We start from the raw sequence: 14,250 nt of genomic DNA, 5'->3' as shown, positions 1-14,250 counted from the left end.
GGATGAAGATGCGGAGTAGGCTGCAAACATCCTTATACGTATAAAGGTTTTAAGTATCTGTACTTCTTATGCTAAGCATTCTGTTACAAAATAGAAATAGTATTAACGTACCTGCATAGCGAGCGACGCATCATAGCGAGCGACGCACTCTCTCAAACCTTTCTACCTTATGTATAAGTTAACTTAGCCACAACGTACGAAATCAATTAAAACTATATATCACCCTCTTCCTCATTACTATCCCAAACCACTTCACAGGTTCGTGCGTTATGTCCAGGCTTCCCGCAATTACCACATCGTCGCGCGCGTGGTTCAGCACCTTCCGTACGACCCTCCTTCTGAGGGTTATTCTCTCCTCCAGCATTAACACCACCCTTCTCTACTTGTAGTGCCTCTGCTTCAGCACTATTAAGTGACCCTCCAAGACGTAGCCGGGTCTTTTTTGCCCTCCGGCGCTTACTTAGTACCTCTATCCCCGTACGAAGCTTACGGTTCTCAGCCTCAATAATAGCAAGCCTATGGGCTAACTTGCTAATACCTCTGGCCTGGAAGTCAATTACTTCGTACATTGGTGTTGGTGAGCTACCTTGATGTGCTTGGATCTTCCTTTTAAGGGAGGTAGCACTTCGTACGCCCTCTAGTGCTGTAATTGGTGTCCTTGGGTCCCAGGAGCCTTGGCTGCTTGGCCGTGAGTTTGATGGTGTTGGCGTCTTTGGCTTGAAATCCAAGCGAGAAATAACCACTTCAGGGTTAAAAGGTACAAGGCCTGCCTGCCTAAAACCAGCTCGTACGTTATTTTCGCCCATGGAAGTAAAGAATGCTGCTTTAAAGGCAGGAAAGAAGTCATCCTTTGTAATATGGGAAATCTGTATCCGCATCATCTTCTCGATTTCCTTGCCGTACGAGTACTTTAACGGGCTAAAGCACCCAACATCAAGAGGCTGAAGCTCGTGTGATGAATGGGGAGGCATACAAAGAGCAATAATGTTTTGTTCCTTGCAGTATTCGTCAAAGTCAGTCGATTTATGGCTATTATGGCCATCAAGGATCAAGAGGCGATAAGAGCCCTTCGTACGAGTCCTTGTACACTGATTAAAGTGCTTTAGCCAATCTAGGCCAATATCATTTGTCGTCCATCCATTTTCGCTTGGATGGATACGCCATGTGGCTGGAAATTGGCCATTAATATACCACGAGAGGAGGTGATATTTGCCCTTTACGATGACGTACGGAGGCAGCGCCCAGCCATCCGCACATACACCCTGAATGACAGAAACCCATTCTCGATTGCCAGGCTGTTTCGTACGAGGCCTTCCCTTACGGTCAGAAGTCGTAACAACCTTTGCGTGCGATAGCATTCCCATCAGGAAACCAGTCTCGTCAAAATTATAGATATCGTTATCCTGTATCCCATACTTTGCAATTGTGTTTCGCACAAGTGCAAACCAGCCTTGTATAATCGTAGGATCCTCAGCTAAGGCCCTCTGATAGTCGATTCGACGTTGAAACCGCATTTTCAATTCAGGGACGCGTCGTACGAAGTTCTCTGCCCATCGCGGTCCAGTACGCGTCCCATCGCGTGCGTTTAGGAGTTGGTCGGCCATTTCTCGTACGTCTTCTTGTCGCGGAGGGAACCCTCGATCGATTAGGTCAATAACTCGTTCAAGAATCACCTCCTCTTCTGTTATAGTCATCTTCATCGAATTTGGTCGTGTTTCACCTCGTGCGACGCGTCCAGCGCGTCGGTGGCGGAGGGTTGATTCAGGGACCTCATAGATAGAGGCAGCTCTTCGTATAGACATTTTCGGGTCTTTTTCAATAGCTTGGAGGGCAAGGGTAATTCGACTTTCAATTGAGGAGGATTGCATGTTCGTACGTGGAGAAAAGGTGACCTAAAGATGAAGAGGGTAGAATTGGGAGGACGTGCGTCGCTCGCTATGATGCGTCGCTCGCTATGCAGGTACGTTAACTTAATGTCCAATACATCATACATCTCGCCACCGTACTTGTTTTCGTCAGGTATCAGCTTGGCGAGATCGGAAAGTTGCCTAGAGGTTGGCTTGCTGGTTCGTGTAGCAACGTTGTCGATAGGAGGTTGTGGTGGGAAGCCTGTGGTGACAGGGGGATAGTCCTGTAGAGGGAAGTTGTGGCCTTGTGGGCCGACGTAGAAGTCTTCGTCATGAGGCGGAAGGTGTTGTGGAGGGTGCTCCATCATCGCGGGTCTCGGCGACAGCGGGGGCGCTGGTAAGATATGACGAGATTGCGTAGTGGGAGGTGCTATCGTAGGATATAATGGGCGTGTAATTGGGGTAGGTCGACGAGATACTGAGTGGACCGATTGAGCTGGCGACTGTCGAGGAGTCGGCTTCTGTCGGGTTGGTCGTTCTGGTAGAGGAGGGTTGTCAACTCCCCTGGTTGCCCTGGCTGCCAGCTCCTTGGCAAGAATCTCATTCATACGGTCCTCCTTCTCCTTCTCGTTCTTCCTTTGCTGTCTCTCAATCTCCATCTGCTGTTGATATTGCTTCTCCCTCATAGCCGTTCGTTGTTGCGGGCTGATATATTGTCGTTGGATATCCTCGAGGATACGTGGATCCTCATCTAATAGACGGTTAAAGTAGGGGGAATGATGACGCATCTCTTCGACTTCCTCATCCGTCCATGTATGAAAGGTGTCACGATCCAGAACTTCCACCAGCCTAGGAGCCACCTTGTCCCTGGTCTTAGGGATATAGACACCATTGAAGAGGAGGTGATCGCGGAGCAGGCTGAGTGCCCTTGATCCTGCCGCGTGGAAGAATTCTTCGTCCCATCCATCGAAGTCGCGTTGGAAGGCGGCGAATAATTCGCGACCAAAGATTTGTTCTTGTAACCACGTAGCGATGGAGTAAGCAATGTGTGTACATACCTTCCTATTATCGCGCTCGCTAAAAAGGATCTCATCGTTGCTTCCCCATACCGTTAGGTCGATAAGTCGGCCAAAGCCGTACGGGATGGGCAGATCCTGTGACGTCTGCGATTCCGTCATGGTGTAGCGTAGTTAAGGGAGGAGGATTAGTGAAGTGAGTAGTCGCAGAGATAGCAAGTAGGAGCCTGCGGCCTTGCCACAGCGTGGATATCGCGTAAAAGTGTAGAAGGTAAGGAAGGTACAGTAGGTGTTTTTCGCGTACTTCCGCGAATCTTCGCGAATTTGTGGGTTGAAGAAGGTGAAAAAAAAAAAGGTATCGTGAGGAAATTCGTTGTGGGAAACGAAATTGACGAAGTTGACGAAGTTGAATTATCGTGATGAGCAACGGACTTCTCCAACGGCACTTGTCGTACGGAAGGGTATTCGGCTGCGAGGTCGATCGACGACAGCGTGATAGACGCCCTTATCAACGGCAACGTAGTTGCGGAAGAAAGGTTGACGATAATGCGGGTTGTGGAGGGCCGGCGATTTCGTGATTAGCACTGAAGGGATCCCGTGGTGAGGCGTCGCAACAGTCTCTTCTGTAATACCTTGCTGATCTGCAGTATATCGCAGTAGAGGTTACTGTGAGGTTAACCACTGATCAGTGTTGGATTCACAGGTGGAAAAGGAAAATACTCGAGTATCGTGGGTAGCAACGATCACCGACTGTAGTGGTGATATTGCTTGTTCTTGTTGTTCTTTTGTGGAAGTCTAACCAGGTGCCAGCGGCGGCAGGAAGTCTGGGGTATACCACCCTCGTGTGGCTGAGCCACACGGACCACCGTGGCTGGAACGGACCGCGGCAGCAACCTCCTGCTGCCTAATGTAGGCCTATTCCAACACAAACATTTTACGCAACAACAGCCTGGCCTGCCATGTGGTCTAACAAATGTCATCTATGCAGTATCAGTCCGGCCTCTCGTCTATCTCAAGAGCCTGTGCACACACTCTCTGTCCACGCTTCGAATGGCAGCTCAGGATGGACAGATGGCCCCGCCTTGACAATCATGTATCTTTGAAATCTAACCTCTGTCTGCCGCATTTCTACTGAGGACCAGATCTCAGATCTACCCGTTCATTGCCGTTACCGAACCGACTCGGCCGAGTCAAGCCTGCAAGGGGCATGAGCTTGATTTCACGTCTTGACGTGATTAATGAACAAGCAGCTAGCTGATGTCACTATTCCGCAGTGGGCCTTGGCCACCCACTTTGCAAATTAAGTACCTCTCTTTTTGCGCTGACAGCTTCGGTATTAGTAGTACTATCTCCTACTCCGGCAAGCTCAGGAAGACTTGAAATACAGCACTTCCGCAGGAACTCTCTAATTCCCTTCTTTCAATGTCGCTCGTTTCGATATCTTACTCTCGTTTTATCCATAGTCGACCGACCTAATAATGTCACGACTGTTCGTTACCCAGTTGCTAGGACTGGCAGCTCTCCTTCTTTCGCCAGCTTCATCGGCTCCCACTACCGGTTGCGATTGGCGGAACGCAAGCGAGGTCACAACATTGCAGTCCGTCCCTGGAACACAGTCGCTCGAGAACATTGCCGTTCGGGAAAATGGAAATCTTCTAGCCACGTCTACAGCCTCGCCGACCCTTTTCGACCTGTCGCCTGAAGCCAAGCATGCGCCGATCCCTGTTGCCACTATCGACGGCGTCAACAGTCTCCTCGGAATCACCGAACTCGGCGAGAAGGATGTCTTCTACGTCCTCGGATCAAACCTGACCTCGACCGAAAACTCGAATGGCTTGTGGAAAGTCGACCTCCGCAACTTCCGCACCTCGCACAACGGAACTGTGCTCGAACCAGCTGTGCTTTCGCTCGTCACGCTCATCCCGTCCGCTCTTCAGCTCAACGGCATGGCTCGCTTAGCCAAGAACGACACCCAGAACTTGCTCATGTCCGACTCTGCCCGTGGAACCGTTCTTCGACTTAACGTGAACACCAAAGCTGTCGAGACGGTCCTTTCTGAGCCCGAGATGGCTCCGGTATCATCGAGTTCGAGCATCAGCGTCGCTGTCAACGGAATTCGCATCCGGGGCAACAAACTCTATTTCGTGAGCTTGGACCAAGGCCTATTTGGCAGAGTCCCCATCTCCCTCACCACCGGGTTGGCCACTGGCCCCGTTGAGACTCTGACTACCAACATTACCTTTGATGACGACTTCGCACTGTCGAGAGACGGCAAGACTGCCTACGTTGCAACGAACGGCCCTCTGGAGGTTCTCGGAGTTGACTTGGTACATGGAGGAAAGACTGTTGTTGCGTCCTCGCCTCTCCTCGGGGCTGCTTCATCGGTGGCTATTGACTTGCACCAGCCTCGCAAGGTGTTGTACGTGACAGGCGCCGTGGCATCTGGCAACAGCACTGTTGGCCATGTGTCCCGCGTTACTTTGAGGTGCTAGGCTAAGGCTTGAGGAGCCTCAGAGCAGTTTCCTCTCTTTTTTTGCATCGGGTACGATGCTATTGTCGATAATATGTCCATGTAAATAAGACGGGTCTCTTTCGTGAGATCACGGGTTTTTATTATTGTGAACTTCACAAGTGTAGTGAATATTGCAGCCTGGAATGAACGAAACAAAATGGGGTATTATTGGTCAAAACTCGTTGTCTAAATGCTCTTCTTCCGCACTTCCCACCAGCTATGTAACGGCGGAGCTCCCGAGCATAATATGTTTATCGGAGTCTTCAACAGGAATCGATCAATGGCTTCTGGTGGGCCAACGTCGAGATCGTCGAGTCTGAAAAGACTCTGTCCATTTTCGCGTAGCATGGACGAAAAGTTCGGTACTATTTCTGGGACTGCTAACAACTTGTAACCCCTTTCTAGAAGGCCAGTTCCTGTCATGGTGTTTATAACGGCTTTTGCTGGTTCAACTTTGGAAATAGTCAGTCTCAAGTCGGCTGGACAGAACAAAGTGGATATGATTGACTTACCCATGCCATACTTCTGCATCTCTCGTTCCGTCTCGATGATTCGGTACTTGGCGAACAAGGGGTCGGTAGTCTCCAGCTTTCGTGCTTGGATGTGCATGTTGAGGAGGTTCACCTCAAATGGTCCGCCATGCGTGACCCATGCCGTCCAAAAGTCCTGCTTGTGAACTTCTGCCACGTATTGGAACAAATCTTTGATCATGTCCTTTTCGAAAATCCATTCCACGCTCTCCAAGTTCCAGTAGGCGGGACCGAACGAGTCGATGGATCGATCCAGGACATTGGCCGCGGCACCAATGAGTCTTTGCATAAAGTCGTCGTTGGTCATTCTCGACCTCCAAATCGTGGGATCCTTGACATAAGCATCAAAGGTTTGGCGCATGCTGAAGGGCTGCACGGCGATAGCTTCAGAGTCCAGCCAGAGCGCATAGTCATAGTCGAGTTCCAGCGCTGCCGACATCTTCTTGATTGTCTGGTACTGATACTTTCCACGTTCGTTCAGGAGCGCCGAAGTGTCATCGCCTGTGATTTTGCCGGTCGTCATGGAGTGGAAGACGGGCGGAAGGATATCGAACATGTTAATGATGTTAATTTTTGGTTTCGGTCCGTTGATGTTCATCGCTGGCGTCGGGAAAATGCTGTAGGTTGGCCCACAAGACTTCAAGTTTTTAATAGCATCTTGGAACATTGCAACCTCCTTCGAATCTGATAAGACGACGTGGAAGTCGATTTCCGACTGGTCTGTACAAAGGCACATGTAAGACTGCAAGAATTCGGTCGCAAGCGCCATATGTCCGCTCTATATTCTTTTAGCAACCATGTTTTCAAGTTTCAACATCCTTAGTGACCAGAACTTACAAATGTCGGCAGAATAATAGCATATTTCAACTCCTTCAACTTCTGTGACTCTGACGTCTCGTTCTTTTTGGATCCGAGGTAGTAAATCTCCTCCGCCTCGTTACTTGCGACATGTTGACTGTACGAATCCTCAGGACGCGTTCCGGTCCTTTCTCCCGACAAGTCAAATGCGTGGATGTCGAAGTGTGGCCATAGAGTATTACTGAAGAACACCACCAAGATCACAATACCACTCAGACAACTCAAGTACAGCCACCGAGCCTCTCTGGCCGACGTGGAAAATGGCTTCGTCAATATCATGGTCTGCAGTGTCCCATTGTCATCCCACAAAAGGTTGCATCCCACAGAAATTATCCCACCGAAGTTTCCTGCCCGGCGATGGTTGAGACGGCGTTCTCTTCCACTTTATACAATAGCCGCCAAAATGGCTATTCTACACCCACCGGGCCCTTAGGTTTCCAGTGACATGGTCCGCCTATCGACTTACCAAGGCTTACCCAATTTCTAGTCCAGGGTAGATGGACTATGTCGGAGGGGCTATGCCTTATCGTCAATTCATCAGAGATGCCGATAGACATTGACTGTTTCGAAAGTGTGAATTGCTGGGGTTCAACTCATGATATTAACTTTGCCGCTGAAACACTCGCATTCCGTAGAAGCCGTAATTGCGTCTCCCCCACACGCAAATGGCCTTCCCGATTGCCACTTGTCATGAGCTGGACCGTCGGAACTGTCTACGACTAAAATTGTCAGTCCGTGGTGATGATATTCAGGGCCCCCCCCATGTAATGGCGCATCCTTTTGCTCTACCGGGTAGGATTTGGTCGATTCTTGCGGGGCTGCTAAGCTTCAGAACGCCCCATCCGCACGGCTACCCCGTCGCTCAAGCGTCCACTTGCCCTCTCGCCGGAAAGCTTGTCTGATACTTGGTCCCCGCAAGCAGGCGAACCCATGCTAGTGAGGCTCGGTTTCCCAGCTTGGTGGCCTGGTGTGGATGGAACGGAGGATTGATGAAACCCATCATCTGTGAGGTGTCTGCTATCATCTTGTAGGTCGTCTGAACAGTCCCGTGTTGACAGCGAGATCACTGTAACGCAGCTTTGCTTGTGTCGCACTTGTGGAGTCGAGAATATCTTTGGGTGGGTGACATGATACGAAAAAGTTTGCGCGGATAATTTGATGACGTGAGAAACGAGAGCGAAGGTTTGCTCGTGTTCAATCTGTTACTTGTAAGATGCCGCCAGTGGGCGGCCACTCAATTTCCCCCGATCTGAGTTTCTGCTCGCCGTTCGGTCTACGCTGGTAACCCTTGACGCCCTGTGCCTAGCGGTCCACTCACATTCGACTGACATGTGGGTATAACAAAGTCTGAAAATATTAACTCCAGAGTTTGTGTGACACTAAGAATAATAAAGCAACTGGAAGAGAAGAGCGTCGTAATCCACTCTTATGTGCCTACAGCTCATATCGTCAATTAGAGACATCACACTTAACTACATGATCCGATATGATTTCATAACTCATCCCCACCCTCATCAGCGGGTCGTTCAGGATGCTCCTTTACTTGGAGATAGCGCTCCTTTACTGACACACTCTCGTATGCATCATGGCCACCAGCCTTCTGATACCAGTAAGCGACCACAGCATACAGACACTTGTTGCCATGGCCCCAGTCATTGGGCTTGTACTTCTCAATGTAGGCCTCGAAGCTTTTGTGAAAAGGCACGTCATCGCACACGTGGAAGCGACAGACTGATGTGTGCCCGTTGGCATCCAGCTCAATGTAAGGTTGGCAGGCGTAAGCGCTGTCAAAGGTCGGAAATGGCGGTTCGGCCGCCCACGCGTAGCCGACATAATCCTCTGAGCCGGTGCCAAAGGTTGATGGGAACTTTTCGCCGTCGACAAAGAACTTCTCGTCACCTTCACCCCACCACCAGTCGATCGACTTCTCGCCGCCGACGCCGTACCACCAGTCCTTTGACGGGACCTTGGGGTCTTTCCAATGGTTCCACACGTGCATCTGCACACCGCAGAATCTTCCGGGGCCATTGTCTAACATCAATAGGGGCCAGTCGATCTCGCGGCCCTCTTTCTTCGGCTTCTCGAGGAAGGCATCTCGGTGCCACTTGGCGTGGAAACGAAGCATGTGCTTCGCAGACTTTTCCAGGGGGCGGTGGCAGATGGTGAAGAACAGCTTCTGCTCCTTCTTGCCATCATTAACCAGCTTGATCTCGGCGCGATCGGAGAACGGCATGAACCAGTGACTGTAGAATCCACCCCCGTCTGTTGAGCCCTGAGGCAGAGAACGGTAGGTCTGGATGCCAGGGACGCTACCAAAGAAGTCACCTAGCGGTGCCCAAACACTAGGAGACTTGTCATCATCCCAAGTGATCTGGATAGCGAGCTCCCGGAGGATTTGAGCGACAAGTTGAGAGTCCTGAACCAGGTCCAACGGGACCACGCGCATGCCAGTAATCGCTCGGTTGCCTGTCAGCTCCCGCACGGTATGACTCTTTCCTGGCTGAATGGTGACAGTCAATGTTTCCATTGTGTCGCTTTTTGACCGAGGTAGCGCGGACCAACCACGTTGACTCAGTTCGCGGTCTGCTGCGGCCAATGCCAGACAAGCCTCCCGATCAAAGTTGCCATTGAAGTGCGGAACCGTAGTGTGTTTAGGAAACGAGGTGTGAGTAAAGTGGTAATATGCCCCCCATCCAGGTCCAAGGCGGATCTTGGCATATTTGTTGTATGGAATGGGAATGAAGCAATTACGTCCCCTCGACAGAGTGGGCGTTATCGAGGGGAAGTTGTGTGGCATTCCCTGGAACCGATCGAACAGGTCCCGGAAGGGCATGTCAATGACAGGCTTGTCATCGTGCTCGTCGTCAACAAAGATCTGGATACGGCCGACATCGGGCATCGCGGACCAGGTCCTCCAAATGACTCCTGGACCACGCTGCTCAAAAGCGACTACCCACTCGCCTTCTTCGCGGATGATACCTCGCCCATCGTCGTTGGCGTCCCAGTCAATGTACTTGTCTTCCTTTGGGTCATAGCGTGAGGCCCGGTCATAGCTCGACATACACCCGCCGCGCTCTCCGGGCAGCGGGGATTCGGCAAGACGTTCAAGGTCGTAGAGCCGGCGGACGAGGTCGGGATATGTCAGATGCATTGTCAACACCGATTTCTTTTTCGTTGCAGACGATCAAGTCTGGGATGCGGGGAGTTTGGAATTTTGATTTCCCCGATCTGAGGAGACGCTGAGATTTCTCGACGTATTATAACCGTTGGGGTAAATCTGCAAGGCCAACTCTACATGACTAGCTTAGAGTTTGTAGCAGGTCAGGATCGGCCCCTGGTTAGACTCGTTCTTTGGCGTTTCTCATGAAACATGTCGGTGTCTTCCAGCAAGCAGCCTTGCTTCTTGTTTCCACGCGTCATTCGATGATCTGCCGGCAAGGCAGTCCCTCGCCTGCATTTCGCATTTGACGTCCGATATCTGATCTTTAGTTTAGCCTGGTTGTTCTCGAATGTTTGCGTGGAAAAGTTGCGTCTGGTAGACCTTCAACTTCGAGGTTGGCAGCGTCTTGAGAGGGGAAGCGATCGTGGCTCTTATCAAAGTCCTTGCTTTTGGAGTGACACACAATATTTGAAAGTTTTTCGTATTATTTCTGATTCTCCCGCTCTATTGTCTTATATCACCCTGTTTCGAGGCCGTTACTTGGTTCTAAAGTCGACGACTTGTAACATAACGTCGCCCGTCCACTGTCTGCATGACACTATATTTGATGACACTTCTGGTTGATGACATGCCAATTGAGAGCCCATCAAACTCTTCATATCAACAATTTGATACCAGGCTCTCGCTGAAATCGCTTTTTGGCATCCTCGATAAGCTGGAGACACTCCGCCAGGAAGTCAGACTTGTCAACCCCCGGCCACGTCAGAGACGCGCAACCATAACAAACAGTGAGCATGGTGATGTCAATAAGCCGAACCTTTCGCCATTCTCTTTGACAACTCTCCTCCATTAGAGTGATTAGATCTAGAAGCCCTTCCACGCTGTCCTCCTTAAATGCAGCCTCAATGTCAGGGTCTTCCATGCCCACAGTAAACTCGATGGTCTCGACAGTCGCCGCAAGATTGGGAAGACCGTCGTATTCCGAATCTAGTTGAGCTCCTCAAAGACGAAATATGGTTCAAAGAGGTCCTGGATCATTTCCACCTTGAGATGCTTCAGGCGTCGAAACTGCCGTAGAGGATAGTAAAACTCTGGCAACACACCCCGCTAAACGAGCCAGGCACATGTCTCGAGAGTGTCGGCAATAGGGCTTACAAGGGCGGCTTCTGCTCCTTCAACATCCATGAAATAGGAGCCTTCGTTAACAAGCACTTTAAGTGAAGGCATATGCTTGAAGATGTCTTTCTGGGACGGGTACAAGAAAATGCATTTGTAAAAGTGCGCCTCGACAAGCTGTGGGAGATGGGGAAAGCCTTCAGAGGGGCTGTTAAACTCTCTCAATGCCAAATGCTTCAATTATTAAAGAAGAGGCAGCAGTGGTATCCAAAACATTGAGAGTATTTACCGATGTATTTGATGTCGAGGCTCCTCAAATTTTGCAGCTTCAACGAGACTGCCTTGGCAAAGTTGTTGCTTGTGGCATCTATACATGGCCCCTTTCTTCGAGCTAGGTTCAACTCAAGGCTCGCCTTGTAGCCCCGGAGCGTCTTCAGATGTTCAATTTTGTTCTGATATGCTGAGTTGAAACATTCCAGAGTATCCCAAATCTTGATAATGCCTCGCCCGGAAATAGGCATCCTATAGAAAGCCTCGTAACAAGCTTCAGACAGCCGTCGATTCCCGGCTTTGGCTAGACGAGCGAGACTCGCCCCATTATCCGGTCTATATATCCCTTCATCTCTCATGGCTGAAAGGTTTTCCTCGAGCTGGTGTGAGATTCTCCAGTATCGATCAAGTTCTCCCGCTGAAGTCTCATATGTACACTCGGTCTTGTAACTGGGGAAAACGTCGTCTTCGACAAGTTTCTCCGCAATGATGAGCAGCAGCTCGTATGGCAGAGAAGTCAGCAATGCCGGAGCCATCTTATCTGACAACGCAGGCTGGTTCCTCGGGGATGAATGAGAAGATTGATTTTTGACGATGTAATTTGGGGTTTGTATGTTGACTGTTCTGTTGCAAACTTCTGGCACTCTATTGTACTTGAGTAAGGTAAAAGGAATCAGTGCGATGGAGAAACCTAGTTTGGCTCATACCTCAGGGTAGCCGATGCAGATTCTTCTCAGAAACATCCATAGTTGTAGATGTTGCCTGCACAAATTCTGACAAGTAGCACAAGTGGGCTGCTCCATCCAGGTGATATGACCTCTTTGTTTAATGTGAAGGGATAGACCTCCTAGGCTGTTCGTGACTTGTGACTCACACGAAGTCCAGTTTTGGATATCCTCGATACAAGGGACAGTACCATGCCGCACGTGGGTAAGAGGAGCGGCGATTGATTTAATCACCCATGTGAGTACCCAGACTGCTGAACACTACGTAGGTACCCATGAGATCACGGTTGAGCTCTATCGCGGGTGGCATGTACACCACTTTGGCTCGCTGACTTTGGCCCGCTCAGCGGGCCAGCCCTCCATATCTAGAATCGTTTCAAGAAAAGAATAAGAACGAATAGAGGACTTGGCGATGGCAAGTTCTCACAAACTAGTGAAGTTGAAAAATGCTCGACAGCTTTGGCCTTTTGGAACAGAGCGTATATCAGGTTGCATAGGTAGATGGGTAATTCAACATGACCGATCAATAAGAATCGATGTATTCCATGTGAGCTTGATGAAGACTGGATGGCAGCCTTGAGGGAATGAACGTGTTCACCTCAGAGTACCATCTCGGTGGTTGTTCATAATCGTGAGCAACCCAGCTAATCATTCAATTCTCATGCGCGTGAGATTGGCAGAGTATCGCTCTTCAGATGCCATCATATGTACATGTATTACTCGGTATACATATACATATACGCCGAATTCCAACATCACTTAACTAAGTACAGCGTCCCATGTAGATGATATACATCTTCATCAGGGCGTTCCTAAGAAGCCTTTAACTAGACCAGCACTGCAACAAAATGACGTCAAGGTCCTCCTTGAAGACCCTCACGAAATCCAGCGCAAGCTTACGCAATAGGTCCCTCTCTTCCTCTGTTCTATCCGTGTACCAATCTCCGACAACGTTCACATCAATGGCCCGAATGTCAAGAACTCGGACTTGCTGATACACATCCCGGCACCGTCTCAGCAGGAACTTGAGCAGCGTCTCGTACTCTTCTGGGGTCGGCAACTTGAGCATCGTCTCGATCTCTCCCGGGCTCGGCCTCAAGCGCGGCGGGTTAAGGGCAGGAGATCGATCAAGCCTGTTCCATCTCCCATCTTTCGTCAGCACTCGAGGCTCATGTCTCAGGTCGAAGCCGTCCTCGAGAAGCTCAATGGTCTCGACAGTCTTCCCAAACGCGCAGCCCTCATTGTCGCCGCACATGAGCTCTAGTAGACTCGAAACCTTGAGGTGCTTCGCCGCCCTGAGTCCACACGCCTGTAGGGGGAACATCGATGTCGAAAAGGCCCTTGCCCACCAGCGCGATGAGGCTCCTGTGTCGAACCAAGTAAACGTCTCCAACGTATCTGCAAACGGCGCAAAGGCATGGGCGTCGCGCGGGAGCTCCGGCGCCACCCCACCGATGGTAAGGGTGCGCAGTGCCGGGAAGCATTGGAAGAAGTCCCCTTGCTTGTAGAAATCGATGATGCTGATGCCCGAGGTAATGGGACAGTTGTAGAGACACAGGTCCGTGACCCCCAAGGCGGGTATATTGGCGTCTGCGAAGTTTCGAAGCACAATGTCCAAGTCTCTCAAGACCAGACGCTCGAGTCCAAGGAGCTTGGGAATGGCGCGGAACCACAGGGCCAGTGGCATTGGCCATGGCCTCCCAAAGCGTCCTACGTCGCCAGAGAGCTCGAGGGTCTTCAGTCGGGTCAATCCGGAGGGGTCGAACAATTGCTTTGGCGGCATGCTTAGCCAGCATCCCTGATCGCGATCATAGTCTATTCGTAGTTGTATAACTCTTTGCTGGAGCGCGGCTCCCGACGAGGCCAGTGTGGCTTGTAGCTTGCGCGAGTTTACGAGCCCCCTGTCATCCACAAGGGCGAGATGTCTGTAGAGAAGTTCGGCACAGATGTCGGAGAAGCGGCGATTAACCCGCGCCGGTGTGAGTATGTCCCTTCTACTCCATTCGTACTTGGAAGCGCGATGCCTTTCGAGGCCTACCGATCGCCGGTATTGTCCAGCGTCGCGTGATGACGCTTGCTTGTATTCTAGCGCTTTGGCATCGTCTCCAGGAAAGGGAGGAAGTACCTCAATGAGGTGACTGAAGATGGCGAACAGAGTCTCTGGTGCCAGGTGTTCGATAGGCATTTTGACGATTATAAATAGTTGCTATTGAACT

General features: G+C 50.5%; 5 protein-coding genes across 5 annotated transcripts; 1 reads left to right on the top strand and 4 right to left on the bottom strand.

Annotated features, from left to right (window-relative positions):
- Positions 1-3,850: 3,850 nt before the first annotated feature.
- Positions 3,851-5,643, top strand: BDP81DRAFT_441291 (uncharacterized protein). Its single transcript, XM_060591585.1, has one exon. The coding sequence runs from the start codon at positions 4,342-4,344 to the stop codon at positions 5,353-5,355; it is 1,014 nt and encodes a 337-aa protein (XP_060438491.1). The 5' UTR covers positions 3,851-4,341; the 3' UTR covers positions 5,356-5,643.
- On the bottom strand, positions 5,459-6,485 carry BDP81DRAFT_507456 (uncharacterized protein). Its single transcript, XM_060595687.1, has 2 exons — positions 5,888-6,485; positions 5,459-5,827 (listed from the first exon to the last, which is right to left on the bottom strand). Exons 1-2 carry the CDS (start codon positions 6,459-6,461, stop codon positions 5,562-5,564), a joined length of 840 nt encoding a protein of 279 aa, XP_060438490.1. The 5' UTR covers positions 6,462-6,485; the 3' UTR covers positions 5,459-5,561.
- A 1,677-nt stretch (positions 6,486-8,162) lies between these two features.
- On the bottom strand, positions 8,163-9,924 carry BDP81DRAFT_507446 (uncharacterized protein). The gene has a single exon (XM_060595686.1). It carries the CDS (start codon positions 9,912-9,914, stop codon positions 8,256-8,258), a length of 1,659 nt encoding a protein of 552 aa, XP_060438489.1. The 5' UTR covers positions 9,915-9,924; the 3' UTR covers positions 8,163-8,255.
- Positions 9,925-10,578: 654 nt separating this feature from the next.
- On the bottom strand, positions 10,579-11,845 carry BDP81DRAFT_455298 (uncharacterized protein; the record flags this gene model as incomplete). The annotated part of the gene is made up of 4 exons (XM_060593050.1): positions 10,579-10,910; positions 11,027-11,030; positions 11,079-11,236; positions 11,329-11,845. The coding sequence occupies 4 exons, from the start codon at positions 11,843-11,845 to the stop codon at positions 10,579-10,581; spliced, it is 1,011 nt and encodes a 336-aa protein (XP_060438488.1).
- An 864-nt stretch (positions 11,846-12,709) lies between these two features.
- BDP81DRAFT_411311 (uncharacterized protein) lies at positions 12,710-14,219 on the bottom strand (the record flags this gene model as incomplete). The annotated part of the gene is made up of 1 exon (XM_060589159.1): positions 12,710-14,219. One exon carries the CDS (start codon positions 14,217-14,219, stop codon positions 12,858-12,860), a length of 1,362 nt encoding a protein of 453 aa, XP_060438487.1. The 3' UTR covers positions 12,710-12,857.
- Positions 14,220-14,250: the final 31 nt, after the last annotated feature.

Source organism: Colletotrichum phormii (genome assembly GCF_030913505.1).
Source record: "Colletotrichum phormii strain CBS 102054 chromosome Unknown BDP81scaffold_35, whole genome shotgun sequence".
Lineage (NCBI taxonomy): Eukaryota > Fungi > Ascomycota > Sordariomycetes > Glomerellales > Glomerellaceae > Colletotrichum > Colletotrichum phormii.
Note: the sequence above shows the minus strand (reverse complement) of the source record. Positions and strands in the feature narration are given on the sequence as shown.